The sequence below is a fragment of the Typopeltis vanoorti genome, chromosome 22 (genome assembly GCF_054136105.1).
Source record: "Typopeltis vanoorti isolate ZY-2024b chromosome 22, IOZ_Tvanoo_1.0, whole genome shotgun sequence".
Lineage (NCBI taxonomy): Eukaryota > Metazoa > Arthropoda > Arachnida > Uropygi > Thelyphonidae > Typopeltis > Typopeltis vanoorti.
Genome location: NC_143570.1, coordinates 41,951,694 through 41,971,729, shown reverse-complemented (window position 1 = coordinate 41,971,729; position 20,036 = coordinate 41,951,694). Strand labels below are relative to the sequence as shown.

The 20,036-nt window shown below is 36.3% G+C and overlaps 1 protein-coding gene across 2 annotated transcripts in view; it reads left to right on the top strand.

Moving 5' to 3' along the window:
• The window catches only part of barc (RRM1_TatSF1_like and RRM2_TatSF1_like domain-containing protein barc), a 133,927-nt gene that overhangs the window by 21,206 nt on the left and 92,685 nt on the right, over positions 1-20,036 (top strand). For both annotated transcript variants that reach the window (XM_090412039.1, XM_090412040.1), the window contains exon 3: positions 7,860-8,052. In XM_090412039.1, the coding sequence (XP_090268165.1) occupies positions 7,860-8,052 (193 nt within the window). The remainder of the gene's footprint in view (positions 1-7,859; positions 8,053-20,036) is intronic.

Below are 20,036 nucleotides of genomic sequence, written 5' to 3'. Positions count from 1 at the left end.
TAATATTGATGTGTTATAGGTTTTGCAGCCTTTCATGTGTGAAACAGATAGTCATCCCTCGACTTACATCCGGGTTCCGTTCCATCCGGCAGGACTTAACTCGAGTCGGACGTAAGTCGATATATTAAATCAATAGAGTTATATGGGTTAGGGACTTAACTTTAATAAGTATACTGTTATTTTGATTAGTGTTTGGAGGGAGAAACATGACCTTGAACTTGGTGAAGATTGCAATAAGACAGATGACCTGGTGCATTTTATCTAGAATTAATAAAATTTTAAATTCTGCATTTTCTTTCACACAATAGCTTTCCATTTCACTCGCATAACAGTTGATTAAGGCATCCACAAACAATTTTTGAGTCCTCCCTGACTTCTTATTTCTCCAATAATGAACTGAAAGTGTATGCTTCCTAATGTTTTTGATGGCTCGTGGATTCTCACAGTGCCATATTACAAATGGTTTCAGTTTATATCCAGCCACATTACCCCCCACCCCTCTAGCAGAATCGTAACATGGTCTTTAAGAGCTTTGAAACCAGGCATAGATTTTATCTTTTTGTGAATGAATTGTTCGCTCGGGCATTTTTTTCCGAAACAAGGACATCTTATCCATATTAAATATTTGCTGTGGCAAATAATTCCTCAGTAATAATTTTATCCAATTTTTCGACAAAACTCCTTGGCAGCCTTTTCAGCACTTGCAGATTCCCATACATTTTCACATTATGCAGTGCAAAACGCTTCTTGAATCTCACGAACCAACCGGAAGAAGCATTGAATTCATAGTCATAATCGGGTTCTACTTTCTCCTTCAACATGTTAAAGAGACTTGGTGCCTTAAGTGGTTATGGTCACAGCGCTAAGGGGTATACACTTTTATTTCAGGTCCTCTATCCATGATGCAAGTAGCATTTCCATATCACTGATTGGACCTTGTCGTTACTTCATTACTATTGTCGATTTAATGGAAGCAGATCCTTTCACAGCCTCTATGATTTTATCCTTATTTTTCAAAATGATTGTCACTGTAGAATGAGACCATCTGAACTTGCAACTTTGTTTCAAGATCAATTGCTCACCTCTTTTTCTGTGATTCTTCACTAGGTTTTTTTGATTGTGTGGGTTAGGGGCCATGCGAAATATTTAATAATAAACACACAAATAACTCATTTCTCGAACACAAAATCAACAGAGGAACTGTTGAAGACATGTTCCAACTGCTGAGGAAGGTTGCCGCTGACCACTGTGCATGGTCGCTTGTGTCTTGTTCGAAAATATAGCTGAAAATGTTATTTATTCCCTTATGGGGTTCACGGACGTATCATAGAAAGGATGTAAGTCAAGGGATGACTGTATTTGATTTTTTTTTTTTTTTTTTTTTCCTCTCCATCTAAGAATAACATTTTTGATCATACAGATGAGAAATTTGATCACCATATTTCTATTATGTATCCTCAAGGGTGTACAGGATACTATGATGGTACATGAAAAGTTGGCATTATTACTAACTTCCTGTGCTTAATTTTCCTCTGAATTAATCTTATCTGCTAGGACTCCGATATTGTTAGATCTTATATTTTGATTTTCTAAAGCACTTTTTGACTTCATTAGTCTACCTAGATATAAGTCTTCTCTGTATCTTATTCCTAGTACTCAAACACCTACTTTGTTAATCTTTTCTTTCCTTATTCTGTTTGTGACCATACCACCTGAGATTAATTCTGCTCATATGTTCCTGAATACTAACAGTGTCAGGTTACTTCCTGATATCATCATTTTTAATATGGTTCTTTTATCGACACCATCTGTTCATTCCCTCTAACTTTTCTTAGAACTCTCATATCTCTGATTTCTCTTTGGTCAACTGTTTTACTTCTAACCCAGTTGTCAGATCCGTAAGTTAAGATTGGTTTGAGCACCGTTGTGTACAGCTAGTTTAACGTTTTGATTAATTTCTTTCTTATTCCATATGAATTTATTCATTTAATTACCCCACAATACTAACTTTGTTTTTTGAATTTAATTAAGCCAGCTTGCAGAATTTAAGTAAGCCACCTGCAAAAGGTGGCTTACTTAAATTCAAAAAAGAAAGACAAAGAGTGTTTTATAGAATCTTCAGCAGCACTCAGAAATCAACTGAATTTAAATAAATACGGTTGCATAAAACTTCCCAAAATTTGGGAACCATTATCAGAGATCTCACTTTACATCCTAGGCCACCTACAAACACCCTCTATGGATGTTTGTAGGTGGCCTAGGATGTAAAGTATAAAACTATTGTAACACACTCATATACAACAAAATACTAAGTGAAACACATTGGTGACTTTAGCGTCACCCACGTGTTTCACTTAGTATTGTACTGTATTTGAGTGCGTGTTACAATAGTTTTTTTTTTTTGTTGTTGTTGTTATCCTTGAAGATATCTCAGTGACTGAGATGAAATATTGGAACTATTAAAATCAGTTTTAATCCTTCCCTAGTGCTGTAAATATTTCATTAAACCTCTAACATGATTTGTTGCAACAGTTATTCAGTTTCGTTAAGCAATTCTGAAAACTTGTACTGGATTTATTTAGAAATATAACATCATCTGCAATTAACAATTGCAGATGATGTTATATTTTTGCAATTGCAATTAACAACATTAATTTTGATATTAGGTTTAATGTCACCTTTCCTTCATAACATGAATATAGATGAATAACTGGATATAGGATGCATCCTTGTCTTATACCTGATTTTACATCAAACCATCTTCCTGTACTTCCAATTCTAACTGCTGACTTACAATTTAGACTGTGTGTCACTTGGCATGATGTCCAATTTATACCATAATAGTGTTTTGAAAGCTTTTCTCTCTTGACACTTTGTCATATGCCTTTTTCAGGTCTACAAAATGTAAATGCAGATTCTTGGTTATATGAAAATACGAAAATAGCTGTCAGTTTAATGTTAGTAAGTTATGCAAGTAAAGTTATGCAATTTGGCTTGATTAGAGTTCCAGCAGCATATTATATTAGCAGGGTTATGCTACAAGAAACTGAAGAGGCAAGGGATCGTGGCATATTAGGATAGGAATTTAAAGTTCAAAGGTCACATAACAAAAATTGCAAATACAACTCTCAGGATAATTGCAATGTTGAAGCGAACCTTAGAGGATAGTTTAGATGTTGAAGCGAACCTTGATATGTAAGGATAAGGAAGTCATTCTGCCTCTTTATAACACTGTGATAGGACCACACCTGGATTATTGTGTGCAGATTTGGTCTCCCGGTTCCAAAGGGATAAAGAAGCCATGGAAAGGGTGCAAAGAAGAGTTACAAAGATTATATCTGGATTATGGGATTTAGATTGGGAAGACAGATTGTGAGTATGTGGATTGCAGACTCTGTTAACAGGAGAAAGACGACAGCATGATAGAGGTCTATAAATTTTTGAATGGGTGTTATAGGATATCAGCTGATGAAATTTTTTGTTATATGGAAGGTGAGAAGAGAACATGGGGGCATCCATGGAAATTAAGTTTGTTTGCAGTCAAGAAAGGGATAAGAGCTAGGTTTTTCTCCCAGAGAGTGGTGAGTGAGTGGAATAATTGCCCTTAGGGGGTAGTGAGTGCATCTAATGTGAATGAATTTAAGGGAAGGTGCGATAGCTGGTTTGGGTGATGTATAGCCTCTTCAATGAGTCCTTGACTCCCTGGAGGTCTCAGATGATAATAATATTCCCATGATTTTCCAGCCGTCTTAAAGTGAATATCATTTTTTGGTTGATGTATTTGCAAAATAAGTATTTGCATACATCAAAGTTATTTGCGTAAGTATCCATTAAATTTTATAATAAATTTAGTTTAATCCTTTATCCAAGTGTGTGCAAACAAAGTTTGCACCTGAAAGTATCTTCAGGACTGGGGTAAAGTGGTACAACACCGGGCAACTCCTTGCAAAGGTGGAGCAAGTTACCAGCAATCCTATCTCAGTATCTCCCATAATGCAAAACACATCTCCTTGCAGATATGTATAATGTTATGCATTAAGGGAAGGGCCACTTTCCAGACTAGTTTCGACCTTTATTGAGGTCTCTTCAGTGGCCCAAGTGGAGATACCAGGCAGAAGCATTAGCAAGGTCATCTCCTCCTATAGGAGCTGCGAAACGGTGTGCCACCTTTTTATTTAATTACTCTGGATTTAGAGAAAGACGTTGAAAGTGTTATATCTCCTTCTTCTTTCTTTCTTTCTGTTTGCGTGGCGTCACTTTCTTGTTAATTTTCTATCTTAAATCCTTGTCGTACCAACTAAGCCCGAAATCTCTAACCTATCTCTCTGGGGCTGCTTCTCTATTCGGAACTCTGACAAAATTTATTTATTTTAGTTGCGCCAGCCAGAGTCCTAGTACAGAAGAGTTCTTGTACAAAGAAACCTTCCCAGATTTTAAGTATTACCTAATCTTATTAAAGTATTAAGTGCCTATAGAAACTTCAACATTGCAGTCATGGCCTAAACTTTCTTTAATTCCCCCTTATTCACAGGTTCGAACTTTAGCGAGTGGTAATTTCAATCTCATGCTCAGACAGACTCAGACTTACATAGGAAAAACATGTTTATTAATTATCAAGATTACATACATTAAGCTTCCACACATCAAAGATATGGCATATCAAAATTCTAATTTACTAGCTAAACGATAAGGAACATTCTAATTATCAAAATACTCTAATCTTACATCACTAGGTTAAATAAGTACACATTCATCATAAAACACTAGTTCAAATTCTAAATAAAACTTGCTAACAAAGATCAATTCACATTCAACTAAGTGTTGCATGCTCTCATGCTTTCAGACTACTAGATCAATATGACTAACACGTATATTCAAAGCTAATCAAGATCAATACTAAAAAACAGGTAAAGCAAGGCAGTGGTAATCAAACAGGCAAGTTATTTATACACTCTCATGATTCATCTAAATCACAAACATGGTTCCTGATATCAAAATAAATTAGTGCTACTAACGACCCATACACATTAACTAGGGTTTAGACAATCTAAGAACGTAGACTACCAGTCCAATTCAATCAACTTAACTCATGAAACTGTCTCTAAATTCTCACTATCTTCTTTTCTAATCTCTGTCCATTTTTTTACACTCATCACTAATAGATAATACAAAAAATTAAGATTTTGTACGTTACCACCTTGTTAGACGATTTCTCGATCCTTCTGTCTGTTCTTTGTTATGGATTGTCCCCTTTTACGGTGATCTGCCGCCACGTGGAGTCACATGCTCGTCCTGATATTTTTTCTTTGTTTCCTCTGGACTTACGAACTTTTTGCGAAGCTGCTTTTAACACAAATTATCTTCAAAGGGAATCCTTTGCTGCCTTCTCATCGGTTAGAACCAGACCGATGGCTGAAACTCGAAACAATGTCGTCATCTTGTGCTCAACTTCTTCGATTCGTGCCACTCAGCAACTAGAAACACATTGCCGCCATGCCATCTTATCAGATATCAGCCATGCTGACCTGCTTCTGAACTACGAACAATAAACTCGCTGCTGCCCTGCCATCTTATCAGATATCAGCCGTTCGCTGACCCGCTTCGGAACTATGAGCCTGTAACCCACATGGGGGGGGGTCACATGCAACCAGGGAACACCACAGGAACCAAGACCAAAATGTAGAGGGAACTAAGAGAGAGTCTCCAGCCCCGTGAGTTCGTTTTTAAACTCTTCTATAGCGCCCTCTATCGTACTCTAAGCTTGTCTATGACGCTTTCCATTTGCCTGTCACCTCCTCGCTGAACAAGGATCGCTCTCTTCGGGAATGCGAAATTCGAGCACCTTCCACAAATGCCTACTCATCGTTCGTTACGTCATCTTTGGTGGTCACACAGCAACCTTTGAACTTTCGTTCGCACGACAATACGCAATTTTATACATGGCATAGTTTAACATTGGTGCTTTTGAAAGTTTAAGATTTCCATCTATTTTAGACAATACTTTAAACATAGTACAATCTAATACTTATTTCCTTCTTCAATTTCATTTTAATTTAGGATTCAGTTTCTTCCTTTATATTTTAATTCCCTTCTTAAGCAAAGTTAACATCTGCATTTTCACATATCATGTCTGTTTTGCCAAGAATACAAGTGTGCTTTTGCTAGATATTGTTGTTCTTGTTAAATCTTGAATGGAGCAGTTCTATTTTTGATAGAACCATCATTCAAGATCTAACAAAAGTTTATTTTTCACTTGGTCAGACTATAATAAATTTAGTTTAATCCTTTATCCAAGTGTGTGCAAACAAAGTATCTTCAGGTCTGGGGTAAAGTGGTACAACACCGGGCAACTCCTTGCAAAGGTGGAGCAAGCTACCTTGCTAAACAAGCCACCTTGCTAAACACATCTCCTTGCGGATATTATAATGTTATGCATTAAGGGAAGGGCCACTATCCAGACTAGTTTCGACCTTTATTGAGGTCTCTTCAGTGGGAGCCAGGCCCAAGTGGAGATACCAGGCAGAAGCGTTATCAAAGTCATCTCCGCCTATGTTGCCTGGTGTTGTACCACTTTACCCCAGTCCTGAAGATACTTTCAGGTGCAAACTTTGTTTGCACACACTTGGATAAAGGATTAAACTAAATTTATTATAGTCTGACCAAGTGCAAAATAAACTTTCAACACCCATTAAATTTGTTTTGCCATCTATCTCTGTACAAGTTATTCTTGGACTCTGGCTGGGAATTTGCTTAGCCATTCCAAGTTTGTTTCAGTTTAGGCTATTTGTAGCAACGAATGTTAGGAAAAAACAAAACAAAACATGTAGTGATAAATTCCTGGAACTGAATAAAATTTGGTATTTAGGAATATATCATTCTAGAGTGCCTCCTTGTTTTAGATTTAGTTTCAATAGTGTTCCTAGCTGCAGCGCCTGCAGTTACTGATAGGAATAATAAATTACTGAAATTTGGTATTAAAATTTGTTGTATCAATTTCAGTTTCAGACTATTTTTAGCGAAAAAAATAACGTAAAAAAAATTGCATGTTTACAGTGCATAAATAAACTAAACAAGTTTCATAAAACACAATTACTGCTCTTTGAATACCATAATAATACTTATAAAAATGGAGGAAAATTCACATTAAAACTTATTTATTGTAGAATTTTTGCCTAAGTGTCATAGGTATCTTAATGTAGTATTATAGAATGGTCCACGCAGTTAGCCTAGTGGCTATGTGCTTTGCAACCATATATCTAGAGAAGGAGTGTCCTAGGTTTGATTCCCGTCAATGATGCAAGGAGCTTAAGGATCTTTCGCATCCATAGCCACGTTAATCGGTCTTGGAGGTGGATAGCAGGGTTCCCCCCCCCCTAGTTTATCTGGGTTTTTTCATTCCACAAACAGGCAAACTGGCCCCGTGAACACACAAGCTACAGTCATAGGATATAGTACTTAATCTCTTGTTAGGAGGGCTCAACCAGTCTTGAGGGGCAGTCGAGGAAAAGGGGAAATCCCCACATGAATAAAAAAAATTATAGAATGGCAATCAAAAAATAACAGAGACAATTCTAAAATGCGCCACGTTAGTAGTTAAAGTAAGATAGCATTACCTGAATAATGTATGTCTATTTTATACTCAAATTTCAAAGCCAGTTAGTGGGAAGGCATTTTGGATAGCTACCAAAGTCAGCATTTGGAAAAATATTTTTAAATTACTTTCACTAAATTTAAATTTCACTAAAGCTAAATTTAACATAAATAAACAGCTGGATGGTTTAAATTCGAATGTTACAGATTTTGCTAAAATTAATAAAAAGAATATAAATCTAGTTATGTATCTTTTTTTTTTTTTTCAGGTAGATGCAGATTTTTTGGCAGCCTATCATGCCAATTATGGCTCTGTTCAAAGTGAAAGTACAGCTGCAGCACCTTCAGTACCCACTGGTACTAACAGCACACACAATCCAGTATATCAGAAGTCTGGAACATCTCAGTTAGAGCCCATTGCAGACAAATCAGCTGAAAAACGCAAAGCCAATAATGAGCCTGGTAAGTAGAAATTATTATTTTATAATGCATTTGATTCATAAACCAGTATTCTCAAACCCTACTCTGTCATAGTTGATCTCTTTTTCATGCTGTTACAAAACAAAAAATCATATAAAAATATTTATTGATTGGCTTATATTTTGTTCAGTTTCAAAGCAGCACTGCAGAGCATAATTATGAGTTAAAGGACAAACACAACGATGAGTACATGAAACAGTTCAAATTGTAACAAAATCCTAATTTTGTATAGAAGAAATTTTTACAGTTGGTTGGTTGAAGTTCTTAAGATGACTGTCTCCTAAATTTTTTGACAAATTAATGCAGCTATTTGTTGAGGGTAGGAGAATGCATCTTAGAATTGCCAACATTAAAAATACTTTCTCCAACTTATGAATATATAGTACCTCCATTTTCTTTCCTCTAATCCTGTGTGAAGGGGATGTCCAAAGCATGGTCTGCCAGTTTAAGATAGTAACAAAGATCTGTATTTAAGTTTTGTCGATCTGGAAAAAGGCATATGACAAGGTGCCAAGAGAGAAGCTATTCAATACGCTACAGTTATATGGTGTCAATGGGGCATTATATCAAGCAATACTTCGTCTTTATTTGAGTTGTAAGTCAGCAGTTAGAATTGAAGGAAGTACAGGAAGGTGGCTTAATGTTAAATCTGATGTGAGATAAGGATGTACATTATCCCCTCTGTTATTCATTATCTATATGGATCACATTATGAAGGAAAGTGGTATTAAACATGATATCAAAATTGGAGATGTTAATGTCAGCTCTTTGCTTTATGCGGACGATATCATCATCATCATCATCAAATTCCTGACATGTACCCTCAAGGGGTGTACAGGATATGATAGTACTAAATGAGAAATTTACATCATTACTAACTTCCTATCCAAATCAATCTGTTACTTGTCAAGACTCCAACATTATCAGATCTTATATTTCTATCGTCTAAGGCACTTTGTACCGTATCAATCCACCTATATCTTCCTCTGGGTCGTTTTCCTTTTAACCTGGCGGAGAACACTTGTTTTGTTAATCTTTTCTCACCCATTCTGTTTAAGTGACCATACCACCTGAGATTAGTTCTGCTAACGCATTCCTGGATGCTGACAATATCAAGTTCTTTCCTAATATCCTCGTTTTTAATATGATATTGCCATTGATGCCATCTGTTCACGCCTCTAACCTTTCTCAGGACTCTCATATCTGCAGTCTCTAGTATTTGGCCAAGTGTTTTACTTCTGACCCAGCTCTCAGATCCATAAGTTAAAACTGGTTTGAACACTGTCAGTTAAAACTGGTTTGAATACAGCTAATTTAGTGTTCTGGCTAATTTCTCTCTTATTCCATATGAATTTATTCAATTGACTTCCTACCATACCAGCTTTGTTGATTCTGTTGTTTATTTCCATATTTAATTTACCATCTTCACTAAAAATCTTGTCTAAGTAGCTGAAATGTTTTACTTGTTCCACACGTTCCCCATTCACAACACAGTTGACATTTTCAACAATTCTACCTATTTTCATTGTCTTTGTATTTTTAATGCTGACCTTCATACCATATCTATTACAACAGTTATTCAATTTAGCCATGGAATCTTGCAAACTTGTAGGGGATTTATTTAGAAGTATAACATCGCCTGCATAAAGCAAAGAGCTGACATTAACATCTCCAACTCTGATATCATGTTTAATACCACTTTCCTTCATAATGTGATCCATATAGATAATAAATAACAGAGGGGATAATGTACATCCTCGTCTCATATCAGATTTAACATTAAACCATCTTCCTGTACTTCCTTCAATTCTAACTGCTGACTTACAACTCAAATAAAGACTAAGTATTGCTTGATATAATGCTCCATTGACACCTTATAACTGTAGCATATTGAATAGCTGCTCTCTTGGCACCTTGTCATATGCCTTTTCCAGATCGATAAAACTTAAATACAGATCTTTGTTATATTCCCATGCTTTCTCAACTATTTGTCGTAAAGTGAAGATCTGATCCTGACAGCCTCTATTTGGCCTGAATCCAGCTTGTTCTTCACCAAGCTTTTCTTCCACAATTCTTCTCAACCGTTTCTCAGGTATACTTGCATAGATCTTGCCAGGAACACTCAGTAGGGAAATACCTCTGTAATTCTCACATTCAGTTTTATTTCCCTTTTTATATATGGGTACTATTAGAGCTCTACTCCAATCATCTGGAATTCGTCCCTCTGTCCAGGCTTTCTGAGCTATGCAGTGCAGCCACTGTAAGTCTTTTATACCACCATTCTTTAGAATTTGTGGTCGAATATCATCCTGCTGCCTTTCCACATTTCAAGCCTTTGATGACTTTTTCTACTTCAAGTATAGATATGTCTTCCTGACTGTATGCCTGTTGGGTGATTTTTACCATTGTGCTATCACTGCTTGTTTCATTTAGCAATTTTTCAAAGTAATTACTTCATACTTCAAGGATATCTTTTTCTCCTGTTTTCATGTCACCTTTATCATCTCTAACTCCTTTTACAGCACTCTTTCCTCTATTTCTAAGCTTCTTCAACAACCTCCGGAATATCTTACCACCTTCTTGATAATTATTTTCTATGTTCTTGCCAAAGTCCTCCCATGACTTTTGTTTAGCTAGTTTTGCACAGTGTTTCGCTTTCTTGCATTTGTCTCTGTATTCTGTAAGAGCAAAAGCTGACTTATTTGCCGGGAACTTTTATATGCTCTCTTCTTTTCCTTCACTGCCTCTTTAACTTCCTGTGTCCACCATGGAGTTCTGATTTTTCCATCCTTGAAGACAACCTCAGCACATGCCTCTCTGGCTGAATCTGAATCATTCAGGGTTTTCTTCAAGGCTTGCCACTGAATCTCCAAGATTTGGTTCCTGTTCTCAAACTCTTTCATTTTTTCTTCAATAATCTTTGTGTATTTTAGTCTACAGTTCACATCTGAGAGCTGCTCAACTTTTATTCGCTTTAAAACTTTCTTACATGTTATTCTTTTCATCCTTTTCATGCAGATGATGTTATACTTCTAAATAAATCTGCTACAAGTCTGCAAGATTCCCTGACTAAGTTGAATAACTGTTGTAATATATATGGTATGAAGGTCAGCAATAAAAAGACAAAGACAATGAAAATAGGCAGAATCATTGAAAATGTCAACTGCGTTGTGAACGGAGAACCTGTGGAACAAGTAAAACATTTCAGCTATTTAGGCACGCTTTTTAGTGAAGATGGTAAATTAAATATGGAAATAGATAACAGAATCAACAAAGCTGGTATGGTAGGAAGTCAATTGAATAAACTCATGGAATAAGAAAGAAATTAGTCCGAACACTAAATTAGCTGTATACACGATAGTTTTCAAAACAGTTTTAACTTATCGATCTGAGAGCTGGGTCAGAAGGAAAACACTTGACCAAAGACTAGAGACTGCAGATATGAGAGTCCTGAAAAAGGTTAGAGGCATGGATGGCATCAATGGTAATATCATATTAAAAATGAGGATATTAGGAAAGAACTTGCCATTGTCAGCGTTCAGGAATGTGTTAGTAGGGCTAATCTCAGGTCTGGTATGGTCACTTAAACAGGATGGGCGAGGAAAGATTATTAAAACTAGTGTTGTCTGCCAGGTTGGCAGGAAAATGACCCAGAAGAAGACCAAGATATATGTGGATTGATATGGTACAAATTCCTTAGATGATAGAAATATAAGATCTAATAATGTTGGAGTCTTGACAAGTAACAGACTGATTTGGATAGGAAGTTAGTAATGATGTAAATTTTTCATGTAGTACTATCATATCCTGTACCCCCCCCCCCCTTGAGGGTACATGGCAGGAATTTGATGATGGTGATGTATTTCTTGTGTTCTCCAAGGTTGATGTTCAGTTTGATGGAAAAAATGAGCTTACCTACCTTGCAGGTATCTACTGGCTTATACAAAATTTTTCATCAGGTATATTCTTTAACATATCAAGAATTCTGAGAAAATGTAGCATTTTGCAGATCATGTGAAATGAAATGCTGTACAATAACCAAACTCATCAAAAATCTTTTATACAAGTCATTATCCAAAGTACAGTGCAGTAGCATTTTGAAGGAAGATTAATAATGTTAAAAAATAACAATTTTTTTAGTTTTATTGCTTACATGCATATCATATTTTAATAGATATTTATTTTGGATATCTAGTAAAATATGACATTCACATAAAATACAAACTATGTATAATTCATAACTATTAAAAAAGAATTCCAAAAATGTTTCATTCGACACCAAAAACAAACCAACAAAAGAAAAAGAATAATGAACATCTATTAAGTTTAGAAAGTGAGACTGAAAGCTTACTAGAACACGATCTTCAGCATGAGAGTTGATTTGTTGAACAAATTTTTGAAATTGAGTAGTCACTAGGGTAGTGATTCTCATCTATTATCGGGCTCACTACTCCTACATACACATGCTCTTTTTTATAAACATTATTTTCTAACAACTCTTTTGAAAATTTATCTGTGGATGGCTCATTTGGTTTGAGTTATGTCGAAAGACTGGAAAGACTTGTATTCGGATCCTCATTTAGGATGTAAATAACCTATATTAGACCTTTTCATCTGAAAGTGAGTTGGTAGGATTCCTTCCTCCTGAAAAGTTGGATTTTTTTTCTTCTGCAAAATAGACAAACTGATCTGAAGAACACACAATATACAGATAAAGGAGACTTCAAGAATAAGGATTAACTACCATTTTCCATCTGATCTGGTTTCGAAAGCCTGCATGTGGTGCAGTGTGGATCTACATGTAGGTAGATCATGTAAAGCAGGAGGGACGAAAAGATATTACATATTAAGTTATGTAATTTATAATAATCATATTTTTTTTTAAATATTGTTAAAAGAAAAAAAAAGGTTATAAATTCTTTTTAAGTATAGATTCAAGAAAAGATGGAATTAGAAAAATAATAATTTTTGATAATAAAAAAAATAATAATTGATATCGTAGTGTGTAGTGTTCGTGCAAGCTCCTGATAAGATAAGTATTATTTTCAGTTATCGTTGATAAAATTACTTAATATTGTGTAGTTTTGTTTGCCTTGCATATTTTAGTGCGTCTGTTTGTGTGTTTTTGGTGTGTTATAACTTATAATTTGATAAAACACGTTGCAAATAAGTATGGCACCTATACGAAGGAAAATGGCGGCCAGTAATGATGGTTCGCCATCTTTATCAAAGAACGGTAGTATAAAAGAAATGAGTCAGTGTACTAGCTGTGAAATGTACGCTTTGCGGAGTGCGGTCGGAGTGTGGATAGATGATAATAAAGGATTGAATGTGTGTAGAAAATGTAGGGAGAATGAGGAATTGAAGTGTGTTTCGGATCGTGATTTTGTCAAACTTCAGAATGAAGAAAATAGCGATATGACAAGAAACAGCAAGGTTGTACATGAGAATTATGAGCGTGTGAATGTAGAAAGTGTGAATGATAGTATTAATGGTTTCTCAGAGAATAAAAAAGATGAGATAGATGCATTGAGTGAGATCGCGTTGTTGAATGGTGCGATAGAAAGGGCAAAACAGCAGCTAGAGTGCATGAAAAAAAGTCGACTGAATGAACCAACCAATAATAAAAGGTATGACAAGAAAAATAGACGTATGAATGTGAACATGAACAAAATGAAGGATAGAGTGCTGTATGGAGACTCGTTAGTACGAAGTGTGTTAGTAGAGGATTTGACAAAATCGTACCAACCTGGTCCGACCATAAAGGATGTAACTGAGTCTATTAGAGAGCAAAAGGAAAGGGTGAAAGAAATGATTGTTTTGGCAGGTACGAATGATTTGAAAGGAGATAAAATGGAAATGATAGAAGACCTGAATGAATTGTTTGAGGTAGCAAAAGAAAAGAGTGAGAGAGTTAGAATGATTAGTCTTTTGCCACAGTATGACAGTGAAATGTTTAAAAGGAGGACCATAATTGCGAATGACTTTATGCGTGGGTTATGTATGACGAGTGGTGTGGAATTTGTGGACGTGTGGAGTGAGTTTGATGGGCGAAAGGATCTATATAAAATGGATGGCTTGCATTTGAATGGTTACGGTGTAAGAAGACTTGAGAAAGTGTTGCTGAATGTAGTGGATGTGCAAATTCGGGGAAACTAGATTTGTTAAGAGGGGGGGAGTAGATATACAGTCCTTAGGGAGGCAGTTGAATGTAAGAATGAATATAATATGCTAGAGCAAATAAGGACAACAAACCAGAGTGGGATAGTTAATATAAGGCATCAAGGTAGGGTTAGGGTTAATGGGGGTCTTAAATTCATGTACACTAATACTAGGAGTATTAGGAACAAGAAGGAAGAGTTTTTGGCCATGGTTGGCACTTCCAGACCACAGGTTATTGGTATTAGTGAAACATGGCTGACTGTAGATGATATAGCTAGTGGGATTGAATGTGATGGGTATAGTGTGTTCAGAAATGACAGAGAGAATAAAATGGAGGGGAGGAGTATTGTTGATGATAGCTGATGAGCTACAGCCAAGGAGAATAGAAGTTGAATTGCAGGATAGAGAAAAGAGCACATTTGAGGCCATTTAGTGTGAGATTGTGGCTAGCAGAACTAAATATACAATTGGGTGCTGCTATAGACCAGGTGATGGCAAAGATGGTGGTGACAGTATGCACAAGCAAATAGAAGAAATGAGTGGAAGGACGGTGATTATTATAGGAGATTTCAACTATGGTCGCATTGATTGGAGTGAGGAGAGGACACACGGGAGGAAGGAATTGGATTTTATGCGGTTATTAAGGGATAACTATCTGCGACAGCATGTAATGGAAAATACTAGGGGTCAGAGAGTGCTTGACCTAGTAATTACATCTGAGGATTTGGCTGTAACAAATATGACCACATTGCCACCAATCAGTGAGAGTGATCATAGGGTCTTGACTTGGGATTTGGCTAAAGGTGTAGAATTTTTAATTAAGACAGGGTACATGTGGAATTATCGGGCTGGAAAGTATGACAAGCTTAGGAGTTTGATTGGCCCAGTGCCATCGCATGTACAACTACAAGGACTAGAAGTTGATAGTGCATGGGAGGTAGTTAAGAAGTGCTTGCATGAAGCAATGGCTGACTGTATACCTAGAGTCCGAATAATAAATCAAGTAGGGGTTAAATGGATGAATAACACCATTAAGCTTGAGCTGCTAAAAAAGAAACAACTATGGAGGGAATTTAAGGAGAACGGTGACCGGCAGGCACATGAACGGTATAAAGCGCAGGCCAGAAGGGTGACTAGTGTGGTAAGAAAAGCAAAAAAGGATTACGAAAGAACATTGGCCATGCAGGCTAAAGAGAATCCTAAACAGTTTTTTAGATATGTAGCAAGTAAAAGGAAAAATGTACATGGCAGAATGATTTTAAAGAATGCCGATAGTAGGGAGGTAACTGAATCAGTTGAGATAGTTGAGTTACTGAGTGAGCACTTTGCAAGAATATATCATCCAGGTGGTGACATTGCAGAAACGAATAAACCAGTAGATTATATGGGAATTGTGGTGAATGAAGTGGAGGTGAGTAGTCTATTGCATAACCTCAATGTCAATACATCTGTGGGATTGGATGGTATACCAGCTCGTGTAGTACGAGAAGCAGCTAAATAATTGTCAGTACCCTTGACCATTTTGTTTAATTTGAGTCTCGGGTCTGGGTTAGTCCCGAGCGGGTGGAAGGAGGGGAAAATAGTTCCACTGCATAAAGGTGGTTCCAAGACTGCTGTTGTAAATTACCGACCGATTAGCATATCAGGAATCATTGTCAAGGTCTTAGAGAAATTAGTCAAGAAACGAATACAGGATTGGATAGATGAAAATGGGATATTGTATGGGGGACAACATGGTTTTGCGAAGGGTAGATCATACCTCAGTAACTTGCTCACGTTTTATAACACAGTGATGGCTGAACTGGATAGGGGTAGTGGGTTTACAGTGATTCTACTGGACCTTGCCAAGGCCTTTGGTAGGATACCACATGGAACCCTAATCAGTAAACTGGAGCAGATGGGGATGGATATAGGGTTGGTGAGATGGATAGGAGGGTGGTTGAAGGAGCGATACCAGAGAGTGGTTTATTCAGGAGTGGAGTCAAAAAGACGTCTTGTGACTAGTGGAGTGCCACAGGGCTCTGTTCTTGGACCACTGCTTTTCAATTTGTTCATCAATGATATTGGAAAGGATTTGAGAGGAAGTGTTCACTTGTTTGCTGATGATGCAAAGTTGGGTAGAGCAATTGTGAGTGCACAGGATGATTTGGATAGTTTGGAGGACTGGGCTAGGAAAAATGGATGTCAGTTTAATGTGGCAAAGTGTAAGGTTATGCACTGTGGGGTGAAAAGAATAGCAGCAGTATATCGCATTGGTGGAACCGTACTCCAGGAGACTGATGAGGCCAGGGATTTGGGAGTGTTGGTGGATAGGTAGTTGAAGTTTAGGGGGCACATTGCAAAAGTGACTAAAACAGCTCACGAAATCACTTGGCTTCTGAAAAATACTTTAACATGCAGAGACAAACAAGTTGTTGTTCCTCTGTATCGAGCCTTGATAAGACCCCATCTGGACTTCTGTGCCCAGTTATGGGCACCAGGATTTCTTTGTGATGGGGAGGAAGTGGAGAGGGTCCAGAGACGAGTGATCAAGATGATAGCAGGTCTTTGGAATGAACCTTATGAGAATAGGTTGAAGATTGTGGGTTGCAGAAATTGGACGATAGGGCGAAGGAGGGGTGATATGATTGAGACATTTAAATTACTGAAGAGTTTTTATAAGATTGATCCAGAAGATATTTTTGAAAATATGACTGGTGGTGGGAGGAGTAGGGGCCATGCATGGAAGCTGGGTAAGAGCGTGGTTGACAAGGGTGTTAGAGCTAGGTTTTGTATTTGGAGAGTGGTGAATGAGTGGAATAAGCTTCCAGAGTCTGTTGTGGGTGCTACAACCGTGAATGAGTTCAAGGCAAGATATGATAGATACTGTGTGAATGTTGAATAGTTGTTCCAGACATGATGTTAGGGCCTCCCTCGATGAGTCTGTAGACTCCTTAGAGTTTCTCGGAACAATAATAATAATATGGAAAAGAAATACATAAAGATTTGTAAAACTAAACTTAAATGCCTCAGAACATTAATGCCTCAGGCACTCAGAACTTAAATGCCTCAGGCAGTGCATTTCTGTTGGAAATCATGAGACTAGGTAGAAATCTTCTCAATTCATGGAATGGCATTTTTAAAAGGTCTTTTTTTCAATTACTATTGATGTTTGAATTTAGAAGGAAAGAGCCTAAAAGGTTTTATCATCCAAACTATTAAAAGAAGGGTTAATAAATACCCATTATTGTTACATAGCAAATAATAAAATGCATCTACGTTATTCAAATTAAGTGAATATTAAATCCAACATTATTTCAAAACCGAATAGAGAAACTACAAGAGTTTCGTGCCGAATATAGAAACTATAAAAGTTTCGGCGGATCCAAGCGTAAGCAAACCTTCCATGACAGGGACAACTCATAGTAAAGGTGGAGTAAGCTCTGATCACTATCCTTAGTATTTCCCATAATGTAAAACACATCTCCTAGTAGACATGTATGATATATATCTGGGGGGGGGGGTTACTTCCCAGACCGGTTTTGACCTTTGTTGAGGTCTAGTCAGTGGGAACCAGACTCAGATGTAAATACTTAGGTTGAAGTGATGCAGAACTTATACTTTACCATACGAGTTGCTAAAAAAGGTGTCACATCACAAAAGGCACTAAGAATTACTGAATCTTTGGCTTTTTATTTCAGTGCATGTACATTGTTGGAGGTAACCATCTAGAGCTTAATCTTTTGCATGAGAATTGGCTTTGTTGTACTGAAAAATTTTGACAGTGAATTCTAAGCACCTGAATATCTGCCTTACCTGAATGCTATTAGCACTCAGATTTCTGCTTCATATCCTCCCAGAATCAGCATTTCAAAACAGCTGTTAGTCTAGTGAATTCCTTAATGAAAAGCACTTATAATAAAAATAAGATACTGTATATGGACTAATTGGTAGAGTTCATGGTCTTTTAAATAGTGCATTATCAAGATTCTTACTGAAGTTTGTATTCTGGTAAACTCTTATTATTTTGTATTTGGCTATAAAAAGGTATTCGTTATTCTTTTGTTTTTGATGCCAAATCAACCTTTTCAGTCTTTTCTTTTGTAGTTATGATTTGTGCATTGATTTGAGGTTTCCTCCTGAAAAATACAACTTGAAGTATAAAATTTCAATATTGAGAGAACTTTTAGTCGCAGTTTCTTGCCTGGCATTAGGTGAGACAAATGTCAGGCCAGTAACTCCTTTTTTTTTTTTTAAAGCAATAGTAAAACATGGATATGCAATCTTCTTGATAGAATAGGTTATCTTTTAACCACCTTACCAGCCATTATGGATCAAATACGCATCCTCATACGCTTTGCATCCATGATAAACTGGACATATATATATACGTCTTGGCCATAGCGTAGTTAAAGAATGCAATACTAACTCAATCCTATAATAAGTTATAGAATTATAATTATAGAAAAATAAGTTACAAGTACCTTTAGAGGTACTTGTAACTTATAAACTGAAATGTGAAATGCATCCCCAATGAAAACAAAGTTTATTGAAAATATGAAATCCAGATATGTCTGAGAGAAACTGACAGAGAAACCTATTATAATAGGTTTATATTATATTAGTATAAAACTATTATAATAGGAAACATTTAAATGTAGAACATACAACAATCAGTCTTAGTTATCTTGTAGTTCTTGCCAGTTCGTGACAGTAGCTACAAGCTATAAAGATATTTGCTTAATTTACACTGAATATAACATTATTATTTTGGGTGAGGTATGGATGTAAGTTGATAATTCATGATTCTTGTAGTAGGTTTTGGGATTTGAACCCATTAAATGTGTTTAATGCAACATATTATAAGTACATATAGCTCTGTCTCTCTCTCTCTCTCTCTCTCTCTCTCTGTCTCTCTCTCTCTCTCTCTCTCGTACATCCACCATTGAGCACAGGAGCGCTATTTTTTATATTTCGGAAATCTCTTAACTGATGGCTGAAATCCTGAAAATGTATCAACTTGTACCTGTATTTTTTTCCTGGTAAAGAGACTTTTCAAGGTTCTATGAATAATTCAGACTATCAAAGATAAACTCGCCTTTTGAGCATTTACTAATCCCATGCAACTATCATTAGTTGTATTTTGGACAATCTTGCCATTTGTTAGAGAAGAATTATAAAGAATGCCTATATTTTATCTGCTAACAGACATGAGTTCAGTCTTGCACTTAGCATGGCATCACACCAAATGCAAGGTCCTTTGATATGACAGATACTCAATTCACAGAAGCTGTTTTAAATATGAACTTCTATTTAAAGAAGGCTGTGAAGTGTTGGTGCATTGGCACCATTTTTAGAAATTGAGGCATGTTGGCATATCATGTTCCTGTAATTTTTTTCATTCATGCTGCAGGGGTTTTGATTCCTGTGCTACTTAATAATATATAGATTTGTGCACTTTTGCTAGTCATGTAAGGAAAGTGAAATTTAAAAGTATAAATGTGTAGCAAAACTTCAAGCACTTCATGCATGCTTTGCATACCATCTTGTTAATGAATGGCACTCTGACAGAATGAATTTCTTGTATTTTCTTAGTATTGTAAAATTTTGTTTAGATCCTTGTGAAATAACATTATCAGAACTGTGGTAATAACTGAATTAAGTAATTATGATAATTAGGAAATCATTGAATGAGTTGCATCTTTCATGGTAGAATCCATCATTTACTGGGGTTTCTTTCTTAAAAACTTCACCAATGGACAAATTTGCAATGCATAAATAAAAAATGATATGATGGACATTAGGTCTCTGCATCCAGTTAGAAA